This window comes from Mus musculus, chromosome 2 (assembly GCF_000001635.26).
Source record: "Mus musculus strain C57BL/6J chromosome 2, GRCm38.p6 C57BL/6J".
NCBI lineage: Eukaryota > Metazoa > Chordata > Mammalia > Rodentia > Muridae > Mus > Mus musculus.
In genome coordinates this window covers 41,723,981-41,748,247 of record NC_000068.7, presented here as the reverse complement: position 1 = coordinate 41,748,247, position 24,267 = coordinate 41,723,981, and the positions used below count along the sequence as shown (strand labels likewise).

Sequence of the window (24,267 nt, the reverse complement as noted above, 5' to 3'; positions counted from 1 at the left end):
CCTTAACTCAGCGGAAGGAATCTTTAAAAAAGGTCTAAGCCAATTAATATCTCCCAACAGCTTTTGAAAATCATTTAAGGTATGGAGGTGATCTCTTCTTATCTCTACCTTTTGGGGCACAATCTTATCTGGGGACACCACAGAGCCCAAGAATTGTCCTGTATCAGAAATTTGGACCTTTTCTGTGGCTATCTGTAAACCCCACTGACTTAAAGTTTTAAGTAGAAAAGGATATGCCTTTTGTAGCATGGTAAGGTCTTTATGGCACAGGAGGATGTCATCCATGTAAAGGAGCAAAATTAAAGAGGGGAATTGTTCCCTCACTGGCAAAAGAGCTTCTTGTACATAAAGTTGACACATAGTAGGACTATTGGACATTCCCTGTGGTAAGACCTTCCATTGATACCTCTTATCAGGTTCCATGTGATTAATAGAGGGGATGGTAAAGGCAAATCTGGGCCTATCTCTTGGACACAAAGGTATAGAAAAGAAACAATCTTTAATATCTATAATAATTAAATTCCAGCCACGTGGTAAGGCGGAAAGTACAGGGAGACCCCTCTGTACTGGGCCAAATAAGTTCATTTGCTCATTAATGGCTCTGAGGTCATGGAGCAGTCTCCACTTTCCTGACTTTTTCTTAATTACAAAAATTGGAGTATTCCAAGGTGAGGTAGAGGGTTCAATATGGCCTAATTTTAATTGTTCCTCTACCAGTTGAATCACAGCTTCTAGTTTTTCAGAGGATAGGTGCCATTGAGGAACCCACACTGGGTCCCCTGTTTTCCATGGTATGGGTCGTGCTGCCCCAATGGCCGCTAAGGAAAAACCCAGACCCTGTCTGTCTTGGTTTCCATTAGGTGAGATGGGCTCTATCCTTCCCTGTTCTTGATGTCCTAACCCTTTTCCTTCTTTATAACCCATCTTTGCCATGATATTTTTTGCTTTAGCTGAATACCCTCCCGATGGGGCGTTTTCATTGGACAAAATAAGGCCCAAATGCTGCATAATATCCCTTCCCCAGAGGTTAACCGGGAGTGGGAGCACATAAGGTATGAATTTCCCTTGCTGCCCTTCAGAGGATTCCCACGTCAAGGCAACGGAGCTTATAGTGGGACATGATTGATAACCTAGGCCCTGTAATGAATGAGATGACTCTGTGGTGGGCCATGCTTTGGGCCACCAATGTGTAGAAATTATACTTTTATCTGCTCCGGTATCAAGGATGCCTTCAAACTCTTTTCCATTAATCTTAAGGCGGAGCTTAGGTCTATCATTTAAAGATACAACCAAATAGGCAGAATCATTTCCTGAGGAGCCCATTTTCTTTATCTCAGGTCCTGCAGATTTCTCCCTGGTATTATCAGGGAGGAGCAGCAGCTGAGCTATCCTATCTCCTTTACTAATAGAAAAAACGCCTTTAGGGCTTGAGCACAGGACCTGTATTTCAGGGGAATGTTGACAATCCATAACTCCAGGGTGGACTACTAAGCCCTGCAAGGTGAGTGAACCTCGGCCGAGAATAAGGCCCATGGTTCCCGGGGGCAAGGATGGTATAGGCTCCACCGGCACCGGCTGAATACTCATTTGAGGCATTAATAGGAAGTCGGAGGCGGCACGCAGGTCCACCCTTGTGGGTCTTCCTGGGTCGCCTCTCTGACTGCTTCCTGGGTCCTGACAAACCGGTTCCCATATCTTTGAGGGCCCTGGGACCGAGGGCCCGATGACCCGTTTTTTGGCACATCAGTTGATTGACTATCAGGTGGGGGAAGGACTCTGCCCTTTATATCCCTCACAGAGCGACACTGGTCAGCTCTATGATAACCCTTGCCACACTTAGAGCAAAGAGTGAGAGTCCCTCCCTGTTTATCTGGAGCTCTGCAATCTTTCTTAAAATGCCCAGGCTTTCCGCAATTAAAACATGTCCTCTGATCATTTCTGCCCATGGAGCGGTTCTGGGATTGAAGGATGGCAGCCGCTAAACCTGCATTGCTGAGAGGTCCCCCAAGCTCTCGACAGACCCTGAGCCAGTCTTGTAAGCCTTTGTTCTTTCTTGGGGCTATGGCCGCTCGGCACTCCTTTGTGGCTTGCTCATAGATTAGCTGTTCTATCAGAGGCGCAGCTTGCTCTGACTCTCCAAAAATACGCTCTGCTGCCTCTGTCATTCTGGCCACAAAATCTGAGAAGGATTCCTGAGGTCCCTGGATTATCTTTGTTAACTGACCAGTGGTTTCACCTGCTCGAGAGAGCGCCTTCCAGGCCCTAATAGCCGTGGAAGAAATCTGGGCATAAGCTCCCCAATGGTAGTTTGTCTGATCAGCAGAATAAGCTCCCTGACCCGTTAACAAGTCAAAAGTCCAATCTCTCTGCTCTGGAGTCAAAGCAGCTGCGTTTGCTCGGGCCTGCGCTTGTGCAGCTTCGTGCCAAAGCGCTCTCCATTCCATATATTTGCCCATACTAGGGAGAGCGGCTTTTACAACCGTTTGCCAGTCAGCAGGAGTTAGTGCCATGCTGGCGAGCCTGTCTAACTGCACCAAGGTAAAATTAGCATTGGTTCCGTATTTACGAACCGACTCGGCAATTTCTTTAATTTGTAAGTATTCTACCGGAGCGTGGACACGCCCACCCTCGGCTCCTTCAAAGACCGGAAATGCCTGTTGTATTTTCCTTTGTTCCTCTCTGGGAATGAATGAGTCTGCGCACTGCCTCTCTGCGCACTGCCTCTCTGCGCATTGCTGACGCACTACGCAGGGCGGGGACTCCGCATAGGGCGGACCTTGAAGCCGACTGCCCTGAGGCCAATCAGCAAACTGGCCTTCGCCAGCCGCTTTTGGCTTTTTTCTTGACCAATTAGCTGGCTGGTAATGGGCTGCTTCTTCCTCCCAGTCTGTTTCCTCAGAGGAGGATTCTTCACCTGCTTCAGAGCTACTAAGAGCTGGCTTCCCGAGCCCATCCAGCGATGAGCACAGGCTCCTTTTCCTAGAGACCTCCGCTAATTGATCTTTCTTCTTTTCCCTTTTTCCTCTTTTTCTTCTAATCTCTCTCCAGGTATTCCTACCTAACCTTAACTTTTCCTCGGGTTCAAGACCCTTGGAAAGGCCTGTATACTTATTTTGTGTACCATATTTTCTCTTTGTTCCTACTCTCTCTCCCCGCTTTACTTCTGATAGATTACCCTGAATTTCATCTAGAATCCGCCCTATCTTAATCACCTGATAACATGTGAAAAGGAACAAAAGGGCTCCTAACACCAGAAAAAATTCAAGGCCAAACATATTCCACTTTACTTCTGATAGACTGTCTTGAATTTCGTTAGAAAGTTCAAGATCAGACTTACCTCGTAAAGCTGTACTCACTGGTACTCTCGTTCCCCAGCTGAAAAGTTCTGAATTCATACAGTTGAATCCTTCTTAACAGTCTGCTTTACGGGAACCTTTATTACCGCGACCCGCAGTTCTGGTTCTGGAATGAGGGATCTTCCTTGCGCCAGTCCCGAGTTTTTTCTCGTCCCGGAATTCGGCACCAATTGTTATTAGACGCGTTCTCACGACCGGCCAGGAAAGACGCAACAGACCAGAATCTTCTGCGGCAAAGCTTTATTCTTACATCTTCAGGAGCCAGGGTGCAGGAAGCAAGAGAGCAAGAAGCAAGAGAGAGAGAAAACGAAACCCCGTCCCTCTTAAGGAGCATTCTCCTTCGCCTCGGACGTGTCACTCCCTGATTGGCTGCAGCCCATCGGCCGAGTTGACGTCACGGGGAAGGCAGAGCACAAGTAGTCATAAGATACCCTTGGCACATGCGCAGATTATTTGTTTACCACTTAGAACACAGCTGTCAGCGCCATCTTGTAACGGCGAATGTGGGCGCGGCTCCCAACAGTAAAAGGTATGCTCTAGAAAAATAATTATTTTTTTACTTTTATTTGTTTTTCCTTGTTTGGAATGAGCAGCATATTCCATAAACATTCATTGAACAAATAAATAAACCTGCAAATGCTGATGTAGTGTTTTCTTTCTTTAGGCCAAAATATGTGTGTTCATTTTAACAACATATTTTGGAAATACTTTATGAACAGGAGGTATATAAAAAGCATTTTTAGATAAGAAAATATATATTATATCTTAAACTCAAATGTTATCTATTTATGTCATGGAAGAAGAATTTGTCTGACTTTTGAGTTTATGCTTGTATAGGTAAGGTAGTTCCTACTGACCATAATTAGAAAGGTGGATGAGAGACTCTAAAGTACTCATTGGCCATCTTCTAGTTAGACATACCTATATGCCTTGCTTCTTGTTATATTTATTTTATAACCTAAAGCCAATTAATTATACTTTGAGATATGAAGATTTGCTATGACATCAACTACTTATAACTTAAATTTCTTTTCTCATTGCCTTGGTTATTGCTATATTCAAAATTTTCATCATACATATTAAAATTATTACTTTAATTTTGAAAATTCAAAAAAATATATCTTTAAAAACACTAGAAAATCCAAAGAAGAAAAATCCTTAACAATGATTTATTTATTGACATAAATGTGACATGAAGTGCTTCTAGATATTAAGTAACCATAAAAGCTGTCTCTGAAATGGGAAATTGTCTTTGCAAAGGAATTAAGGTATATAAATACAAACTATAAACTCTGCATAATGTTACTGGTGTGTATGATTGCGGGACTACAACTTAGTATTGGATGAGCAATTATGGAGGATTTCCTTAGGTAACACCAATTCTCCTACCCATAGCATTGTTATTGTTGTTTTAAACAAATTCTCACCCCTTTGATTTTACCAGTGAAGAATAGGAAGCTAGAAGGAGAGTGAAAGCCTCCTAGCTCAGAGAGGCAGAAAAAACACACAGCCCACACTCCTCTTCAGGTAATATCCCAAAAGTAGTCCCCTCTCTCACATTCCCTTAAAAGAAGAAGAAGAAGAAGAAGAAGAAGAAGAAGAAGAAGAAGAAGAAGAAGAAGAAGAAGAAGAAGAAGAAGAAGAAGAAGAAGAAGAAGAAGAAGAAGAAGAAGAAGAAAAAGAAGAGGAAGAAGAAGAAGAAGAAGAAGAAGAAGAAGAAGAAGAAGAAGAAGAAGAAGAAGAAGAAGAAGAAGAAGAAACTCCTCTTTTAAATAGAATGTCTCTCCCTTGTATGTCATGTGAGTCTCTCTATTAATCCCCCTATCTTCCTGTTACTCTCTGATTTTTATTTATATTTGCTTCACTAGCCTGGGATGGCATTTGTGCTCTCTTAGGGTCTCTATGAAATGTGCCCAGGATCTTCTGGCTTTTATAGTCTCTGGTGAGAAGTCTGGTGTAATTCTGATAGGTCTGCCTTTATATGTTACTTGACTTTTTCCCTTACTGCTTTTAATATTCTTTCTTTGTTTTATGCATTTGGGGTTTTGATTATTATGTGACAGGAGGAGGTTGTCGTCTTCGTTGTTGTTGTTGTTTTCTGGTCCAGTCTATTTAGAGTTTTGTAGGCTTCTTGTATGTTCATGGGCATCTCTTTCTTTAGGTTAGGGAAGTTTTCTTCTATAACTTTGTTGAAGATATTTACTGGCCCTTTAAGTTGGGAATCTTCATTATTTTCTATACCTATTATCCTTAGGTTAGGACTTCTCTTTGTGTCCTGAATTTCCAGGATGTTTTGAGTTAGGAGCTTTTTGCATTTTGCATTTTCTTTGAATGTTGTATCAGTGTTTTTATTTTATTTTATTTTATCTTATCTTATTTTTATGTATGTATGTATGTATGTATGTATTTATTTATTTATTTATTTTTGGTATCTTCCACACCTGAGAGTCTCTCTTCTATAGCTTGTATTGTGTTGGTGATGCTTGCATCTATGACTCCTGATCTTTTTCCTAGGTGTTCTATCTTCAGGGTTGTCTCCCTTTGTGATTTCTTTATTGTTTCTATTTCCATTTTTAGATGCTGGATGGTTTTGTTCAACTCCTTCACCTGTTCGGTTGTGTTTTCCTGTGATTCTTTAAGGGAATTTTGTGTTTTCTCTTTAAAGGCTTCTACCTATTTAGTTGTGTTCTCCTGTATTTCTTTAAGGGAGTTATTTATGTCCTTCTTAAAGTCCTCTATCATCATCATGAGAAGTGATTTTTATATCCAAATCTTAATTTTCTGGTGTGATGGGATATCCAGGGTTTGCTGTAGTGGGAGAACTAGGTTCTAATGATGCCAAGTAGCCTTGGTTTCTGTTGCTTATGTTCTTGTGCTTGCCTCTTGCCATCTGGTTATCTCTAGTGCTACTTGCCCTTGCTGTCTCTGACTGAAGCTTGTCCCTCCTTTGATCCTAGTTATGTTGAAACTCCTCAGAGTCCAGCTGTCTCTGTGATCCTGTAATTCTGGGATCCTGTTATCTTCATATCCTGGGTGTGTCAGAGCTCCTGAGAGCCAATCTTTCTCTGGGTGTTGTAGGGATAGGTGGGGAGCCAGAACCCTGGTCTGCTCTGGGCACAGGTGCAAGCTGAAAGGAACCCGTGCCTCTGCCTGGGCAGAAGTTAGTGTCTCCCTGGTTCCTGTGGGGTGTCACAGTTACCCTGGGTGCTGGGAAAAATGTTTTGGCCTCAACTGTGATCTTGAGTATGTCAGAGCCTCAGTGCTCCTGGGTGTGTCCAATCTCCTGGGAGTCAGTCCTTTTCTGTGATTCTGTGATCCTGTGATCCTGTGTGTTTCAGAGCACCTGGGAGTTGAGCTTTTGTATTCATGAGTTCAAATGTTTCATAAATATATATATACATTGACTATAATATATTGTTATTTGTGTATATATACATTCATATATGTATATATGTATATTTGACATACATGTAAAGTATATATACATGAAAATACACACACACATATATGTATATATACATACACACACACACACATATATAATTATTATGGCTTTATCTTGAGGTTGTAATTGTAGTCCTTTTAGCACTGTTCTTTTGTGATCCCTTGGGAGAATTTTAGGATATATTTCCCTGTGAATAATGAGATGTGGACTTTGATTGAGATTGCATTTTCTCTTTAAGTGACTTTTGATAGAGTAATCATCTTAACACTGTTGCATAAATCTGTAAACATGCAATGTCTTTCCATTTTCTAGGGTCTTTTGCTATCTCATTCTTCAGGATTTAAAGTTTCATCATTGTTGTCTTTAACTTTTTTAAGTAGGATTATTCCCAGGTGTTTTATTTTTCTTGATGATGTGAATGAGAGTATCCACACTGTCTTTCTCTATGTGTTAATTGGTGGTATAAATAAAAGCCATTGTAATTTCAGTTGATTCACTATCCTGCTACATTGCTAACAATTGTTGGCCATTTCTGTGAGATAATTTTTATGATTCCCGTATGTACAGTCTCAATAGTGATACCTACTTGCTTCTTGGTCCTGCTTTACTTGAGTACTTTTCTAAATCTTTTCACTTTAAGATGGTACCAATCTTTCATACTAAGGTATATTTCTTGTAGACAAAAGGTATGTTGATTTTGTTTTTGATTGGCTCAACCACTCTATACCTTTTAGTTTGAGCATTGAGGTCAATAATGCTAAAATATATTATTGGGAGATATGTGTGACTTGCAGTCATTATGTTTTCGAATGTTGACTGTCTTTTTTGTTATCAGTGGTAATATGAGTTTCAGTGATTATAACTTCTCTGTTTCCTTCCTACAATCTTCTGGCTATTCTTATTGCTCTTGTCAATCTGAAATATTATTACTGTATTTTCTTTCAGTTTGATTTGTTAGGTATAATATATAGGCTCCTTATATCATGGGAAATGTTTCTTTGTCCGTTGATTGTGGTAATTGTGATATTTTTTCATTTATTGAAAATGTGTTTTCATTTAACATAGTATTAATTTGTTTTCATCTTCCCCAATTCCTCTCAATTCCACCCCACTTCCTTGCCTTCCCACCCACCCTCATTGCTTTAGAAAAACATCATCATTTCATACCTTCTTTCTCTCTCTTTAGAAAATGAGCAAACTGTCAAAAAAAACACACAAACAAAAAACAAATGAATCAACAAAACAAACAGCAGAGTAATAAAAGAAAAACATATGATATGTACAACACAACACAATAAACTCACACATACATCATGAAAATATAAAATTGGAATACAAAATATACAAAGAAAAGACAAGTAAGACAAAAATGCTAAAACAAAGCAATCCAAAGCAAAAAAAAAAAAAAAAAAAAAAAAAAACTCCAAAAATGCCAGTAAGTTCATTTAGTGTTAGCCTTCATCTGCTGGGCATTGGCCTTACCACTAAATATAGTTATTATACATTGTACCAGTGAGCCTCCATTGGACAGAATTAATTTTGTCTTTGCAAATGGATCTGTCTGTTGGAGATAGCTTCTGGTTTGGGGATGGAGACCTGTGTCCACTTCCCCCTCTCAGTGCTAGGACTAGTGGATATGTGTTGCATGTTGCAACATTCTTTGTGAATTCCTATGTGTGTTATCCCTGTTGTATCTGGAAGACATTCTGTCCTTGGTGTATTCCATCATCACTGCCCCTTTAATCTTTCCAGATCTTCTATATAGATCCCAAAACCCTGAGAAAAGCAAATTCATTCAATTTAGGACTAAATGTTTCAAAGTCCTTCACTCTCTGCATATTATCTAGTTGTAGGTCTCTATTTTACTTCCCATCTACTGTAAACAAAAACACCCCTGGTGATAACTGAGTGAGGCACATATATATGAGTATAGCACCTAGAGTTGAGTCTCATTTTCTTGTTATATTTCTTTAGCAGAACAATGTTATTTAATTTTCTTTCTTAAGCCTATGTCCTATCTATCTAATATCTTATTCAGCTGAGCTGTTAGGCATAGGTCACATCCTGTAGAGTGACCCATGAAGTCACAACATCTACGGCACCATTGTACCATCAAATAATGTATGAAAGTCACTCTTGTAGATAGTGAGGGTTGTAGTTGTCTTGGTGTTTAGCTTTATCTTTGGTACCATGTATTGTACCTTTGTTCCAGTTCCCATAACACCTGGCAATAGGAATAAAGACTCTGTTTAGGTAGAGAGTTTTGTTGGTATAATGGTTTGTATATGTTCATCCAGAGAGTGGCACTATTAGAAGGTGTGGCCCTGTTGGAGTAAGTGTGTCACTGTGGGTGTGGGCTTCAAGACCCTCATCCTAGCTGCCTGGAAGTGAGTATTCCACTAGCAGCCTTCAGATGAAGATATAGAACTCTCAGCTCTGCCTGCACCACGCATTCCTGGATGCTGCCATGCTCCCATCTTGATGATAATGGACTGAACCTCTGAACCTGTAAACCAGCCCCAATTCAATGTTGTCCTTTATAAGACATGCCTTGGTTATGCTGTCTGTTCCCAGCAGTAAAACCATAATATACATATATATGAGAGGAGAAAGAGATATATAGATGTGTAGTTATACATTAATACATATAGCACACTCCTGCATATATAAGAAGCACACAGTATGTCAAATGCATGGAAAGATCACAAAGAACTTTCCTTAGCATTTTATAGTTAAAACCCTTAATATAAAAAAAGAAGTATTATAAGCTGCAATAGAAAATTACATATGTGTGTGTCTGACATTTACATTTTTCCTTACCATGTGATATGAATCAGAGTGATTCACTTAAAAAATAAAAGTAAAACCAGTAATTTTGTAGGTACAATGAATATTTATTATTTTCTCTGCATTCTACTAACATGGGGCTATCCTGCATTGTATTTCTGAATTTGTTCCTTTAAAACAAAGTTTTGCTCACTTTATAACCTATATATAATTATCACTGGCTTCCGACTGTATCTCTAATTAAAACTGTACATCATTCTAACATTCAATATGCCATACTACTTTCTTAATATTATTTTATACGTTTCAAAAAAGTTTTGAGTCCAGTTTTCATACACCTGCTGTATGATCTTAAGGTACTTAACATCACAACACTTTCATTTCCTAATAAGAATTACATGGGTAATATTAGCACTTAACCAATACTCATGAATATGCACCTTGCTAAAAAAATAGGTACGTGTATGTCTTTTCTGACTCCTGAAATATCCTGCTAAGTGTCAGCATTCTGTCTATCATTGTGAAGCTCTTCCGTCAGTCATGTGTTGCCTTCAGGAAACTAAAATAACTGCAGTACTATCTCTCCAATGTATGTTTCTCACTTATCTGTTCTTTTCTTAAAGTCATTTCTCCTAAAATAAATCCTTTTACTTTATTTGCATATATCAAATTCTTATTTTGGTCAACCCTAAAATAACAGAAATTGCCATCAATATTTAGGTGTTTGAAAATTCACTATAAAAAAGAGGTATCCACAATTTTTGCAGCCATGACCCTGGAAATCTTTTTTTATGTATTGATTGAATATTTTATTTATTTACATTTCAAATGTCCTCTTTTCTGGTCTTCCTTCCACAAACTCCCCATCCCATTCCCCCTCCCCTTTGACTCTATGAGCATACTCAAACATCCACCCACCTACCGTCTCCCACCACACCCTCCTTGTATCTCCCTTTGCGGGAGCAACAAGCCTCCATAGGACCAAGCTTCCAACTGGAAATCTTTTTATGAAAATATCAATCCTCATTATAAAAGGATAGATATTTGAGAACATACCTTAATCTGTCTATATTTAGATATTTCATGAAGGCCCACAGTTGGACTGTTGTTTTTCAGTCTTCGTATACTTAATATCTCTAAATATTAATAAAGTAGTTAACTAATCAGAGAATATTTACACAAATATCAGTTCAGCATATTTATATTATGAAAATAAAATGTAACAAAGTAAGCTACACTACAGATAAATAATACAATGCTTCTTGCTCAATATATGCTAATACTGGATATTCATTTAATTTATGTTTTTTTTCATTTTATAAGTAAGTGATAATATATCCTTATACTATTATTATAGCATTACTATAAGGATATATTATACTACAATTATATTATAAATTATACTATATATTATACTACACTAAGGATATAATATCCGTATCCACATTACTATTTATTTTACTAAAAATTGAATTGAGCGGGGAGAGAGAGATTTATGTGGCCATTATATTTTAGAAAAGAACTATCAACATATGTTTTAACTTTCTTGGGGCAGGAGGCAATGTTAGGAGTAAAGCTCACTGCATCAAAAATGCTTTCAAAGTGCTCGATGAGTGAGCCATGTTCCCCACCCAACACTATTTACTTCTCACTTGTGTGGCACTAATCTCCTGAATGTCTATGGCAGCCCAGTAGAGAAAATTGTTCAATCTGCCGTCCTTCTCTAAGCTGGAGAGTTGACCAGTGCTTTCTGGAGATTCAATCTCTTCTGTGTGAAAGGTTAATGTTTATTACATCTCACTAAACTTTGATTTGGGTATCTCTGTGATGGAATTCTTAGGAAGTGTTTTCCTACTGCTCCTTTGAGAAAACTTTCAATTGACTCTGGGATGACACAGAGTAATGGCATCACATTATTCTTGGCAGCAGTTCATCTTTATTAGTGGAGCTCTTCAGTTAGCTGTGGAAACCAAAGTGCAAGTGGACACACATAGTACTCTTTACAGGTCAGAGCGGCTTCATGTCATTAAGTCAGCCAGAGTTCTGTCCTTAGATTTTAATGGTATTTATTCAATATGTCTATATTTGAAGGGCTTTACACATAACACCAGATATTATGTTCACCTGTCTAAATAAAACAGTTAAATAGCTAGCAGAATATATAAATATTATTTAATGCATTTCGTAATTTGCATCCTAAGTATTCTTTCTCCACTAAGGCAATTGTGATTTTTAAGGCTAACCTTTTCAAACAGTGTCAGTTTAGTGATCATTTAACTTACCTTTTAGGTTTTTTTTTTTGTTATCTTGGAGGAAGGATTTAAAATTTGAGACATGCATTTTTAATTAAAACAGTCACCTGGTTATTTAAAACTCAGGTACAAAAGTAGCTATATTTTGTAAAGAAGTTTTCCTATGTTGCCAAATCTCAAGAGAGTCTCAGCATTTTTCACATTGCTAGATAGCTAAAAAGTGCCTGTCAAAATTTACAGTTTGCATAAATCTTTGCAGCAATGAAGCTTTCAACAGAAGCTCATTTTGAGTGAGAGGCAAATTCTCTAAGTTCATTTCTGATGTCACATGAAGACAATAAGCACTGACATTACTGTCAGGATATCATTGTAAATCTCATAACAAGGACATTTAAGACTCTCTAAACTAAGAAATCTATAATCTCACTGGTTTCAAATCCTCCAAGGTCACATAGAAAAGGATCAATCCAAGAGTATTAAAGAAAGACCAAGTGTGGATTCTGAATGTAGAGGGCAAGTGTAACATAGTCTCATTTTAGAATTAAGAGATTTTCAGAAAAGCTCATTGACTATCAGGGCTCAGATGTGTTTTGCTGACAATGTTACACTAAGCAGAGTTGCTGTACCACTTAACTGAGTTTCCTGGATGATCTCTTTGTTGTGGAAATTATATTTGTACCTCAAGGCTTCCTATCCATTGGCTTATACTCAAGCATTTCATGTATGTTATATTGGGTAAGCTGGTTTCGTGTATCAACCTGACACAAACTGGAATTATAACAGAGAAAGGAGTGTCCCTTGAGGAAATGCCTCCACAAGATCCAGCTGTAAGGCATTTTCTCTATTAGTGATTAAGTGTGGAAGGACCCATTGTGGGTGGTGCCATACCTGGACTGGTAGTCCTGGGTTATATAAGAAAGCAAGCTGAGCAAGCCAGAGGAAACAAGCCAGTAACACACCTTCACAGCCTCTGCATCAGATCCTGCTTCCTGACCTGCTTGATTTCAAGTTCTGACTTCCTTTGGTGATGAAAGCATGTGGAAGTATAATCAAAATAAACCCTTTCCTCCCCAACTTGCTTATTGGTCATGACATTTGTGCAGGAATAGAAACTATGACTAAGACAAACTGCTACAGCATAGTGGGATATTCAAGTGACAACCTGGCCATGTCTTGGGTAGGATTGTGGAGGCATTTTGGAATTTTGGCTAGAAGAGGTATTGGGTGGTAAGAGCTCTGTGGGAAGTTATGGAGGAGCTCGGAAGATGATGTTGTGAACAGTGCAATCAATGGAGGCCTGGCTTGTGAAATTTCAGAGAGAAGATTAAAGACTCTTATCAGGGCCATTGCTATTTTGATAGTGAGGATTCTGTGGTTTTGGTTAGCTGGGGCTGAAGAATCAGCAGTGATACCAGAACTACTAAAGTGAAACCTTTATATTATTGGGACTATTGATGCTGGCTAGATGGAGCTAAGAAATTAGCAATACTTAAGCAGAGACCATCACCACTAAGATGAAATCTGGGAAGTGTTTCTGGAGCACACAGAAAAGCAGTAATCCAGATGCAGCTATAGTTGTACCTTGTGTTAACAGCCAGACTTGTTAATGTATGAGACACCAGGTGGCACTGGTTAGCAGATGTTGCTGTGTACTGTGAGAGGAGAGGAGTGGCCATTAGTGAAGGTGCAGTCTCAGTGGCAATTGAAGGCCAAGGAATGAAATGGGTCGTGCAGAGATGTTGAGGCTTTGCACCATGAAAAGGGCCTATGAGAGGCTATTTGTGAACGTGCAATACAGTTGCATCAGAAGATAGCAGTGTTTTGGAGATGACCACCAAGAAGAGCATCAGCCATGGAATACAGGTAGCTGGACACTAGAACACAAGGTGTGTGCTACAAAGGGCAGAGCTGGATAAGAGACCCCAACCCTTAGAGGATCCTAGAAGATCATGAGTGGATCCCAGACATTGGACAGTTAGAGTTTGATTTTTCTTTTGATTGTTACTGTGCCCTGATATTTCCCCCTCTTGAAGTATGAAAGTATTTTAGTGGAGCCCACAGTTAAGAGACTTTGAACTATAAAAAGACTTTGAATTTTAAAAGAGATTGGATATTTTAAAGGGATAGAAAATTTAATATATAAGAGTTTTTAAAGAATATGTGAATTTTAAATTTATTTAGATTTTGGGGTTGAATACGAAAGTAAGAGTTGATGATTAATAGTTTTGTGTTTGTGGTCAAGTTGACAAGGGGTCAGTTGCATTAAATGGTTTTTTGTATCAACTTGACACACCTGGAGTTATGAGAAAGGAGCCTTCCTTGAGGAAATGCTTCCATGAGTTCCAGATATAAGGCATTTTCTCTATTAGTGATTAAGTATGGAAGGGCCCATTGTGGATGGTGCCATCCCCGGGCAAGCTGAGCAAGCCAGATTAAACAAGCCAGTAAATACCATCCCTTCATGACCTCTGCATCAGCTCCTTCTTCCTGACATGCTTGACTCATGACTTTCTTTAGTGATGAAGAGCAACATGGAAGTGTAAGCTGAATAAATCCTTTCCTGCCCAAATTGCTTCTTGGTCATGATGTTTGTGCAGGAATAGAAACACTAAGACATCTAGTTGTATAGTGCCATGGGCACTTTGTTGTTGTTTTCTTTGTAATGTGTTTTGATTTTATTATGCCAAGGCTTAAAGTCTTTTCAAATATAAATCTATGCCTATGGCTATACTGAACTAATTTTCTTTTTATTTATTTATTTTTCCTCATATATTAAATCTCCCTTGCCCTGACTGCAGATTTCCCTCCCCACATTCTTCCCTGTCCCTCCTCCATGTTCCTTCTCCCCCCAGATCTGCTTCTCAATTTCTCTTCAAAAAATAATAAGTACACACCTCCCAGGCATATAAAATGAACAGGGCATAATAAAGTACAAGACTAAGCACAAACCATTATATCAAAGATGAACCAGGAAACCCAGTAGGAGGAAAAGGGTCCCAATTCCTGGGAAAAGAATCAGAGACACAACCTACTACCATTGTTGGAAGTCTCATAGGAATACCGAGCTACAAAATCATTAGGTATATGCACACAGACTCATACAAAGTCCTTGTTTGTTGCTTTAGTCTGTGAATTCCTATGAGTCCTGCTTAGTTGATTCTGTGAGCCGTATTTTCCTGATGTCCTCAACTGTCTGGATCCTATATTCCTTCCTCCCCCTCTTCTATGGGGGCTCCTCTGGGTACACATTGTGTTTGGCTGTGAGCCTCTGCAAATGTTCCCATACTTTCCAATGACAACTGGGCAATCACCAATCTATGAGTATAGCATATCATCATCCTCTCTCTCTCTGTCTCTCTCTCTGTCTCTCTCTCTGTCTCTCTCTGTCTCTCTGTCTCTGTCTCTGTCTGTCTCTGTCTCTGTCTCTCTCTCTCTCTTTCTGATTGGTTATATACTAGATCTCTGATGACTGTCTGGCATCTGGTTTCTGGCCAAATGAGCTTCAATTACTCTTTAGATATATGTGGAAAAGATGTACAGTCTTATCTTGTTCCTGATTTCGGGGAATTACTTTGAGTTTATCTCCATTTAACTTGATGTTGGCTATTGGATTTCTGTAAACCACACTTGTTATATTTAAGTATGTCTCTTTTATAACTAATCTCTCAAAAATTTTTATCATGAAGGGCTGTTGGATATAGTCGTGTCTTTTTCAGCATCTATTGGGATAATGTTTTTTTTTTTTCTTTCAGTTTGTTTATAGGAAGGGTTACATTGACTGATTTTTCATAGGTTGAACCATTTCTGTATCTCTAGGATGACACCTACTTGATCATGTTGGATAATCCTTTTGATGTGTTCTTGGATTTACTTTGCAATTATTTTATTGAATGATTTTTCATCTATGTTCACGAGGGAAATTTGTCTGTTATTTTCTTTCTTTGTTGAGTCTTGGTGTGGTTTGAGGATCAGGGTGATTGTGGCCTCATACACTGATTTTGTCAGTGCTTCTTCTGTTTCTATTTTTTGGAATAATTTGAGGAATATCGGCATTAGTTCTTCTTTGAATGAAGACTGCTGTAAAACTCTCTGGCCTTGGCTATTTTCTAGTTTGGATACTTTTAATGTCTGCTTCTCTTTCCTTAGGAGTTATATATCTACTTAAATTGTTTATCTGTTCTTGGTTTAAATTTGGTGAATCATATCTATGAAGAGTATTATCAATTTCCTTAGATTTTCCTGTAGAATAAAAGTTTTTATAGTACATCTCAAAGGTTCTTTGGATTTCTGTGGTGTCTATGGTTATCTCTCCATTTTTGTTTCTGGTTTTGGTAGTTCAGAAATTCTCTCACTTTGGTTTAGTCAGATTGTATAAGGGTTGGTCTATCTTGTTCATTTTCTCAGAGAACCAACTCTTTTTTTTCATTGATTCTTTTTATTGCTTTCTTTGTTTCTATTTTATTGATTTCAGCCACCAGTTTGATTATTTTCTGCCACCTACTGTTCTTGAGTGAGCTTGCCTCCTTTTGTTCTAGAAATTTCAGGTATGTTAACTTGGTAGTATGAGATTTCTTCAATTATTCTACATAGCTACTTTCTGTTATGAACTTTCCGCTTAGCACTATTTTCATTGTGTCCCATAGTTGAAGTATATTATGCATTCATTTTCATTGAATTCTTTAATTTATTTCCTATTTCTGCTCTGACCCAGGAGTCATTCGGGAATAGTTGCTCAGTTTGCTGAATTTGTAGGCTTTCTCTTGTTTCTATTGTTTTGTTTCTGAGTATATGGCCAATGTTGGATAATATTCCATGAGTTACTAAGAAGAAGGCATATTCTTTTGTAATGACAAAAATATCATGTAGATATTTTTAAAGTTTATTTGATTTAAAATATCTGTTAGCTGCAGTATTTTTGACTGGATGGTATGTCTATTGATACGAGCGTGGTATTGACATTTCTCACTATCAACGTGTGAGGTTCAATTTAAGATTTAGTTAGCAATTCTTTTTTAACAAATGTTGGTACACTTCCATTTGTGGCATAGATGTTAAGAATTAAAAGATCATCTCTGTAGATATTCCCTCTGATAACTATGAAATTATCCTTTCATATCTCTTTTGATTAATTTTGTTTTCAAGTCTATTGTGTTAGGTATTAGAATGGCTACACCAGCTTTTTAGATAGGTCCATTTCTTGGAAAATTGTCTTCCAACCATTTACTCTGAGGTAAAGTCTATCTTTGACATTGAGGTTTGTTTCTTCTGTGAAGCAGTAGGTTGGACCCTATGTTCATATCCATTATGTTAGTCAGTATCATTTTATTAAAGAATTGAGTCCATTGATACTGAGAAATATCAATCATCAATGATCTCTCTCTCTCTCTCTCTCTTTCTCTCTCTCTTTATTTTCTTTTGGTTTTGCTAATGTGAAATTACCTATTTCTTGTGTTTTCATGGCAAGTTAACCTCCTTGGGTTGAAATTTTTTTTTCTAGTACCTTGTGTGGGCCTGGATTTTCAGATAGCTATTTCTTAAACTTGATTGCATCATGAAATATCTTTTTTTCTCTATGTATAGTAATATTACTAGGTATATTACTCTATGCTGTCATCTGTGGTCTCCCTTCTGGCTTTTATTGTCTCATTGGGTGTTGGAGACTATCCCACGAGACAGTGAGCCCTTCACAATTTCCCTAACAGGCCAAATGGCCTTGTACTAAGAGCTGGTTATCACCCCCTTCCTCCCTATTCCCTTCTTGGCACCTGAGGCTGTAAAAGCTGAATTATTGTCCCCTCTTCCCTATCTCTTCCTGAACTCCCATGCTATCCATGGACATTAGTTACACCTGAGCCCAGCCTGACCCCCAAGGCTGTCAAGGAGGATCAATGTTCCAGAGATAAGATCCAGAGTGCCCGCTGCCTGGCACCTGACTTTGGCCCCCATGTCAGCAGACGCCCACTTCTTTGTTCTGTGTATAATTCTCCCTTGACCACTCCCCTATTCCCCGCGATGTATGCTTTAAAAAGAAGGCACCTCAGCATAATAAACGAGACCTCAATATGTACCCTTCCTGGTCTCCTATTCCTCTTTCTTTTCCTCCCATCTCCTTCCAGGTTTGCGGTCTCCCTCGCACCCAGGAATAACTGAATCCCGCGGGACAGGATAATTGGGAACTCAGGTTTAATTCTAATAGATCTGTTTTTATATGTTACCTGGCATTTTCCCCTTGCAGCTTTTAATATTTTTTCTTTGTTCAATATGTTTAGTGTTTTGATCATTATGTGGCACAGGGAGGTTCTTGCATGATCTAATCTACTTGATATTCTAATGTATTCGACATTTAAGCTTCTTGAAACTTAATAATCATGTCTATCTTTAAGTAAGAAAAAATTCTCCCATTATTTGCTAAAATTATATTTTGGTCATTTGAACTGGGATTCTTATTTTTCTATTTCTATTAATTATAGGTCTGATCTTTTTACATTGTCTCAGATTTCCTGGATATTTGGGTTCAGGAATATATTTAGATGTAACAAATTTTTTACTCATATATCAAACCCTGAGATTTTTTTTCTTCCATCTCTTTCATTCTCTTGGTTATTCTTGAGTCTAGTTCCTGTTTGCTTGTCATAGGATGTGGTAACCCTAATAAGAATTCAATTCCTGATAGGTTTATAATCTGAGCCAAAAAGTCTTAATATTATATTGCTAGAGCTCATAACAAAAGCTGAAACAAGAAATTCTGAATTCTCTACCACTTCAGCAACAATACTAGTGTGAGCATGAAAGCAAGTTCTGGAAACACGAGTTTTCATGTAGGAATTGTTGCTAGCTTTGAATGTGCCATTAAAACTCAGGACAAGCAGTGGTGGCACACACCTTTAATACCAGCACTTGGGAGTTAGAGGCAGGCAGATTTCTGAGTTCAAGGCCAGCCTGGTCGAGAGAGTGAGTTCCAGGACAGCTAGGGAACAGAGAAACCCTGTTTCAAAAAACAAACAAACAAACATACAAACACCATCAATCCTAACAACACCAATGTTAGTACTGCATAAAAGCATAGTCTTAAAGTTTGTGTTAAGATCATGATTAGAATTAACATTTTGGATCTTAGATCTCTAGACAGTCTGAGAGGTCAAGGTTAAAAGTGAATCTTGCTAGGAGCCCAGTTTCCTGTGTTCTGCTCCTGACAGTCCAATTCTGACCTTTCACATTCACTTTCTAAATGCATGTCCTTGCTCCCAAGTGAAGCTCAGCAACTGCAGAGTAGGTCATTCACATACATCAATGTGGCAAAAACAAAAACAGAATTCACAACACACATAGATAAAAGTAAAGAGCATTTCTTTTACATTCAGATCACACATTATGACTTAGGGATAATGGATGCAAATGCTCAGACAAATACATTTTCCCAGAGACTGCATGCAATGAGACATGTGTGTAGCTTATTTTAAAAAGGTTTTCATGCAAGCATTCTTTCTATTCCAAAGATATTTTGCAAGTAGATTTCAGTTGGTAATGAACCATTGAAGAAACAAGACATTATCATCCCCTTTTTCTTAACAGTAATTTTCTGTGTTTTTTTTTCTAGAACCCACAGATAAGGCACCAATGTTATTAATTTCAAGTCTTGAAACAATTGAGCTCTTCTACATCAATGGAAGTAAAATGACAACTCTAAGCTCAGCCAACAGAAATGAAATCCATACGCTAGATTTTATTTATAGTGAAGAAATGATTTGCTGGATTGAATCAAGAGAGTCTTCTAATCAACTCAAATGTGGCCAGATAACAAAAGCAGGAAGATTGACAGATCAAAGGATAATTAACAGTCTTCAATCCTTCCAAAGTAAGTATCCTAATCTTCTAGATTGCCCCACAAGAATTTCCTTTACACATAGCATTGTTTTCTTATCTCTCTACTTAGCCTAGCTAAATAGCTTCATGTGTGAATATGAGTGGCTTGGGTACATGTGCTCACAAACACAGGTTCAGTAGCTCTTTGTCCCTAAATAGCAGATTGCAATATTTATTGTAATATTTTCTTTCATACCTGGAGTGTATGAGTGTCACATGTCATGTAATTGACACATTTTGCTAAAATATAGTTCACAATATGAATGCAAAGATGAAATTTAAATAAAAGAAGAAATCCAGGAAATAATTTTATTATTTAAGATTTACTGGCTATCGTATTTATTTCAAATACACTGAAAATTATTAGGTTTTCTCCAATTTGGAGAAAAAAAGCCTCTTTATTAACTTTAATTAAAGCAAATCAGTACATAAAATATCAACTCTTGTTTGATTTATTTTGAATTTTCATGATTTAAAATCATTCTTCTCTCTCTGCATAGTATCACAAATTAAAATCATGAATTTACACAAATATGTACATCACATATACTGTTTCTCTTCTCCACTTAAATAGGTAGAAATTTTATGTGAATATGCTTAGATAGCCTTGAATGAAAATTTTAACATGTACCTAGTTATTTTCTATTCACAGAAAATAATGCCCTCATTAATTTTGCAAGCTAAAGATAAATGAATAAATAGCATAAATATTTAGAAAGAAAAGTATTCTAATCTGGAGTAAATGTAATTTGCAGGTGAAAAATATTTAGTGATTTGGACAGTCGGCCACACCTAGGCACAACAAAGAATGCTTTTTCATGGCATATATCACATATGGGTTCACACAGGAATTGAATTTGAACCAAAGCACTAGCTCTTTGCCTCATTTTGATTACTCCATCTAATACAAATGTATGTATCTCCAGGAATAGCATAAAGAATGGTCAAATAACCTGGAAAATATGGCATGATGTAAGACTGCTCCCAAACCTACTTTAGCTGTCTTTTCTCTACATTTACCATTTTCTAAAAGTATTTATCTTCTTTGGTAATTATCCAATAGATCATTACTTTTAAACCCAAAAATAATAAAAGAATTTTACATCGTAATAATTGCAAACATATCCGTTTAACTTGCTATGCTTTCTTTATAAAACAATCAAGATACCTATAAAAACACGGATTGCTTTTGCTAAGCCACTTGTGAAATGCTAAGCAGCATCGTAATTTTGAACTGAAGAAAAGAGATGGATTCTTAATTATTTTATTTGTGGAAAAATAATTTTTATGATGTTCGGTTTAAGTCATATAATTATATAGTCAATTTTAATTTTTAAAAAGTGTTTAAGTATGAAGAAGTAACTTAATAATAGTGGGAACAGAAATGTGGGCATGGTTGCCTGACCTCTTTCATAATTTTACGCTATGAATTTTAGCAACTTGTCATTTCACAGCTGCCATGGAATATGATGTGCTTTGCATTTACCAGGACAATTTGTGAGTTAATAATGAAGTTTGAATATTCCCTGCATGTATAATTACATAAAATCTCTGTCACATCATATAAGTTAAAATGATGAACCAATAAAGTCTAGTTTAAATGCATGTCATCATTAACTATTTCAGAGATTACCTTCATGATTTTTTTTTCAGCACCATTGTTTAGGGGCTTTTAACTGATCTTATTAGAAAAAAAGAACACTTTCTTTTAGAAAACACCTGGCAAATACAGAAGTGGATGCTCACAGTCATCTGTAAGATGGAACACAGGGCACCCAATAGAGAAGCTAGAGAAAGCACCCAAAGAGCTGAAAGGGTCTACAACCCTATAGGTGGAACAACAATATGAACTAACCAGTACCCCCAGAGCTCATATCTCTAGCTGCATATGTAGCAGAAGATAGTCTAGTCAGAAATCACTGGGAAGAGAGGCCCCTTGGTATTGCAAACTTTATATGCCCCAATACAGGGGAATGCTAAGGCCAAGAAGCAGGAATGGGTGGGTAGGGGAGCGGGGTGGGGGGAGGGTATAGGGAACTTTCAGGATAGCATTTGAAATGTATATAAAGAAAATATCTAATAAAAAATAAATAAATAAAAATTGAATTAGCATATATATATATATAAGGGCTCTTTAAAAAACATTAATCAAGACAGATCAAAATGGCTTGGTTTGCAGACTTTTATGTCTGTTGTGGGTTCTGTTATAGATTTTAATCACTATAGATTTCAGTTTTGCATATACAACTAATCCCCAAGCTAGCAGAAGATATGGACCATTTCAGAATTATAATAGAATACTTTTAACTCAGATCATAAAAGTGTTATGCAAAATTAAATGGTTAAAACAGACCCCAGTCAGCTAAACCTTCTGCTTGTTTTCTAGTTTGAAGTTGATCTTGTTTAGTTTAATGCTAGAAAAATGGATCCTCCCCAAATGTAGATATGAAAATTTAATGACCATGCTAGACGTTTATCTATGCAATAGGAAGTTATTATTGCCTCTTATAGATAGAAAATTGAGGCTCTGGGAAGCTGGGTAACATCATATAGAAAGTGTGGTCTGCTGGATTGTATTGGGTCAGATTTTATAGCTTTTCCAAGCACTTCATTGTATCTCCATTTTGTTTTTCCATTCTAATAAAGCAAAATGGTCAGTCCCATAAACTAGTATCAGTAAGCTGGGATGTTTAAAGGTTGTGAATGAGGTGAAAATGATGAGCTATGAAGACTTGTGTTATACAAAAAGTCCTAAAAATGCTTGTTGTGTAGCTTCCCTAAGAGTGTTGCCTCTTAACACTTAGAATATCCTTAAAGCAATATTGTAGGATAATGAAAGAAAGTGGACAATAACATGCAGGAGAAATCATATTGATTAAGGAACATGGGAGAACATGATAGAGCATACTTTTACTTGATTTTATTTTTATCATATTTATAGTTCATTTCATATATGACATGTATTCTCTAAAGAAAAGATTTGAAAGATAATTTTTGAAGTAACTTACCTACATTAAACTTGATTTTCAATGAAGTATCTTAACAAAACATATTTGTTGCAGTTAATTATTGTTTTTAACATTTTCTTGGAGAACACTCTGGTAGGAACTCAGATACTGGAATCAAATAAGCTAGTGATTCCATCAGAGCACAATATTCTGAAGTGAATGATGTAGATTAGGGTAGTTTTTATTTATTGTATCATTAAAGTTATATTGTTACACATACTTTCACTTTGATGTTGTATGTGATTCTCTAATATTCTGAACATTCTGATTATATTTTTGCATATCCTAGCATGAACTTGACTCCATCACTTTTTGTAAATGTATTTATTTGTTTACATCCCACACTGCCCCCTCCCAGTGCTCTCTCCCTGATACCATCCTTCCACTCCTCCCCTTCTTCTCTGAGAGGGTAGACACCCTGCGGTATCCACCAACCCTGGTACATGAAGTCTCATCCAGAATAGGGGCATTCTCTCTCTTTGGGAACAGACAAGGTAGCCCCGTTGGGGCACAGATACCATGGTCAGGCTACAGCTTTGGGGAAAGACTGTTCCTATTGTTGGAGGCCAAGGTGAAGACTGAGCTGCATATCTGCTATATATGTGCCAAGCATCTCCTTTAAGCTCCTGTGTGTTCTTTGGTTGGTGGCTCAGTCTTTGAGAGCTCCTAGAGTTCCATGTTAGTTGCTTTGTTGGTCCTCCTGAAGGGTCCCAATCCCATCCAGGGCCTTCAACCTTGCCCCAACTCTTCCTTAATAGTCCCGAACTCCATTCAATGTTTGGGTACAGGTATCTGCCATTGTATTAATCAGCTTCTGAGCAGAGCCTCTCAGAGGTCAGTTATGCTTGATTCCTGTCTGCAAATATAACAGATTATCATAAATAATGTTGGATGGATGTTTGGCCATGGGGTGGGTTTCAAGTTGGGCCAATTATTGTTTGTCCATTCCTTCAGTCTCTGCCCCATCTTTGTCCTTTCATTTCTATAAGACATGTCAAATTTGGGTTAAAGACTTGGTGGGTTGGTTGGTGTACTTGCTAGTTTTGTGTCAACTTGACACAGGCTTGAGTTATCACAGAGAAAGGAGCTTCAGTTGGGGAAAGGCCTCCACGAGATCCAGCTGCAAGGCATTTTCTCAACTAATGATCAAGGCAGAAGGTCCATCTATGGGATGGTAGTCTTGATTCTATAAGAGAGCAGGCTGAGCAAGCCAGGGGAAGCAAGCCAGTAAGTAACATCCCTCCATGGCCTCTGCATCAGCTCCTGCTTCCTGACCTGCTTGAGTTCCAGTCCTGATATCCTTTGGTGATCAACAGCAATGTGGAAAGTGTAAGCTGAATAAACCCTTTCCTCCCCAACTGTTTCTTGGTCATGATGTTTGTTCAGGAATAGAAACCCTGACTAAGAAAGTTGGTGTCCTTATTCTTCCAGTGGGGGTCCTGCCTGACTAGAGAAGGTGGACTTCTGAAGCTTCATTTCTCCACTGTTAGGCATCTTGGATAAGGTCACTCAAATCGACTCCTAGGAGCCTCCCTAATAGCAGGTCTCTGGTACAT

General features: G+C 37.8%; 1 protein-coding gene across 10 annotated transcripts in view; it reads left to right on the top strand.

Moving 5' to 3' along the window:
• The window catches only part of Lrp1b (low density lipoprotein-related protein 1B), a 2,058,309-nt gene that overhangs the window by 905,351 nt on the left and 1,128,691 nt on the right, over positions 1 to 24,267 (top strand). For all 10 annotated transcript variants that reach the window (XR_374143.4, XR_374144.4, XM_006498463.4 and 7 more), the window contains exon 6: positions 19,438 to 19,695. Coding sequence is in view for 8 of the 10 variants with exons in the window: in XM_006498463.4 (XP_006498526.1) it covers positions 19,438 to 19,695 (258 nt within the window). In the remaining 2 variants the exon portion in view is untranslated. The remainder of the gene's footprint in view (positions 1 to 19,437; positions 19,696 to 24,267) is intronic.